At 53.3% G+C, this 3,011-nt stretch overlaps 1 protein-coding gene across 1 annotated transcript in view; it reads right to left on the bottom strand.

Annotated features, from left to right (window-relative positions):
• LOC104275800 (protein FAM181A-like) overlaps positions 1–754 on the bottom strand; it is an 856-nt gene extending 102 nt beyond the window's left edge. Inside the window, 2 exon segments of the mRNA XM_009871854.1 lie at positions 1–10; positions 12–754. The exon segment at positions 1–10 is cut by the window's left edge and continues 102 nt beyond it. Of these exon segments, the coding sequence (XP_009870156.1) occupies positions 1–10; positions 12–754 (753 nt within the window).
• Positions 755–3,011: the final 2,257 nt, after the last annotated feature.

Here is a 3,011-nt window from a genome sequence, read left to right as displayed (position 1 = left end):
AGTGCGGCACCTCTGCTGGTAGCTTGGCTCCACTCTTCCTCCACAGCCCCAGCCCCGGGAAGGGCGAAGGGGGCAGCGCACCCGGGGGCTGGTAAACCCCCGGCCCAGGGCAGGAGAAGGGGCAGCAGGTCCAGGCACCCACCCGTCCCGAGAAGACCCCAGCAGGGTCCTTCTCCCCAGTGTGCGGGGCAGGCTCAGGGGGGCTCTCAGGGCCAGCAGAATCCAGGCTCCGTTTGCTTTTCTTCCCCTCATGAGGAGGAGGGTCTCTAGGGGCAGGGAGCCCCTCAGGGCTGGCAGGAAAGACCCTTGCTGGCAGGCTCTGGGCTGGCCGTGGCTCTTCCCAGAAGGAAGCAGGGAGCTGTCGCTTCCTCATGGGTACCTGGTCCGGCCTGGTGGCCTCGGGGTTTTGCTCCTGCAAAACCCGTTCCCCAGCGAGGCTCTCCTCCACCTCGGCTGTCAGCAGCACCTTCTCGGCAGTCGCCCCACCATGGGGACTAGGGTCAGGTGCCTCGGGCTGGGGGCCACGGCCTTGGTCCTCTGGCCCCCTGCGCCACCCGCACTCAGAGGGTTTGCTGGGATGGCACCGCGGGATCCGTGAGTACTTCTGAGAAAATCGCTTCAGCTGCTTCTGCAAGTATTTTCTGTGGTCAACTGACCGGCGACAAGGAGCTGATTTATCCAGAGCCGCTTTGATGTCGCTAGAGGCCAGATTGACGAAGTTCAGTAGGGTTTTTACCTCACTGTCTGATGCCATCTCACTGAATGTGCCGTTCAGAATTTCCCATTAAAAGTTTATAATCCGCCTTCAGACAAACCTTGGCAAAACTGCAAAACACAACGGGTGGACTTAAGAGCAGGAAGCCTCAGTTCAAACAGCACCCAGCAAATGGAGGGAGGTTGGAGGGACATGTCAAACTTCTGGGCCATGCAAACAAGTTGTCGACCAGCTCGCCTCCGTGCCGGCAAACTCCTGTAGTAGCCACCATGCACCCACCGCCCCGAACCGTCACCCCAGCACACACCGGCACAGGGACTGGCTCATGAATGCCGGCCAGCCCAGTGCCTAATCTTGTTAGATAGCGCTTAGGTGGGAAGAAGCCCCGGTGGCCGCTCCCACCTCCCTGTAAGCAAGCATGGACACTCACCCGACGCGCGGTGGCTTTTCTTGCCGGTGCTGGCTGCTGCAGTGTCGCTGCAGAGAAGAGCCCCTTCCCCGCTAATCTCGTTAGGCAGGTTACACACGGCCAACCTCAGCGGAGACAGCCAGGGCCCGCCAGTGTTTGGATGCAGTTTAGCAAGCACTTGAGCAAGCTGAATGAATATCGACTCCGGCGAGTTCGGGGCTCTCCCAGGCCAATCAGAAGCCACTTTGCCAAATACAAAGCATCCCAATCAGGCATCAGCCTCCCCTCCTCGCATTCTTTGCCATCACAAATTGTTGCCATGGGGACAGCCACAGAAAGACAACTAATAAATACAATAATTTCCCCATGATTTCTACCATCCTCCCTATCCTCTTCACCCCTATTGAGGCTCTTCATTTTAAAAATGATGCTATCTGAAGTAAAAATTCTGAGGCTGATTTAGGAAAGTTTAGACACCTTTTTCTTTGCACTCCCCAAAGCTGTCTGGGGGCAGATACTAACCATGCTTCATTGGCACAGGACAATGTAATACGGGGGACCTGGCTAGCCTACTTTTAACTGTTCCCCATCAGAGCCCTTTTTTTTTTTTTTAAGGGTAGAATGATGTCAGAAAAAGGTAGGAAAGGAACAAATCTCTAAAGAGATGTGCAGATATCCATGGAAAGGGAGCTTGAGCGCTCAAGAATCTTGTCTTTATGTTTGCCCCCTCAATTGAGTTACACAAAAGCTGAATTACCCATTCAAACTACCCGGACAAAAGGATGGAGTTGGATAGTACTCTTGCATCTGTAGTCAAACAGTTAGAGACTTAAATCGAGTCGTCATGATGGAGAAAGAGTTAGACAAAGCCCATAGAATTGCCATCAGCAAACATTTTCCTGTGTCATATTAGTGGGTCTCCATGACTCCCCCTGGCCTGGGGACAATAGCACAAGTTTGCACACTCGACTACTGTCACCCTGCCAACGCTGGCAAGGAGCAGAAACAGGACAATCCTTTAAGGGGAAAGCATGCCCGCTGCAGGGAAGGTAAGAAGAGAGGGAAGAAAAGGCGTGTGAAATGCTAATTGAGCTGCTTCCTTTACTGATCCAGAGTTATGTGAGCCCTCCGCCTTCTCGAAGGCTTGTCCCTAAGGGGTGGCAATAACTTAATAGCATGGTAAAACCGAGAGCTGGAGGAAGAGGAGAGGACACACACTGTGCCAGAGACACTGTCGGCACGGAGCTGGCAGCAACCTGTGCGCATTCTCACTGCCTGACCCAGCACCCTGAGGATGGGGAGAGTGCAAAGGGACACAGTGTGTGTACACCCACCATGAGAGAGATGCTACCAGCTCTGGACCAAACACGTGCATGCCCTGGGGAAAACAGGGACTGGAGTCCAAGTGATTTTGCAAGTAAAATCTACCTTACTGATGTGAGGCATCAAAGACCTGGGCACTAAGAGTTGAAAACAGATACATTTTGCAGTCATTTTACTGTATTTCTATTACTTTGATTTTCCTTGGATGAGGACAAGATCCAGCAAACTCTGGGCAGAGGTTTCAGGGATTCCTTTTTCAAGGTCTCAGTACTCATGCACCCAGTGCTGCCATCCTTGTTCACATGTTTATCCCAGTCTGGCCTGAGCCACGTGTGCTTGTGCCAAGGCTCAGGTGTTTCAGGTCTAGGGAGACTCCAGGGCCAGCACATCCTTCAGCACAATGTGCTGCAGAGCCTTGTGCACCACCGTGGGCTGATTTGCCATTGCAGACATGCCTCTCATCTTCTAATTTCTATTTCAGAAGCAGTTCATTCCCTAGGAGACCTGAGGCAGATAGCCCTCCTGCACCCTCTTGTCATCTGCCTCACACCAGCGTGCAAATCT

This window comes from Apaloderma vittatum, unplaced genomic scaffold (assembly GCF_000703405.1).
Source record: "Apaloderma vittatum isolate BGI_N311 unplaced genomic scaffold, ASM70340v1 scaffold32290, whole genome shotgun sequence".
NCBI lineage: Eukaryota > Metazoa > Chordata > Aves > Trogoniformes > Trogonidae > Apaloderma > Apaloderma vittatum.
Note: the sequence above shows the minus strand (reverse complement) of the source record. Positions and strands in the feature narration are given on the sequence as shown.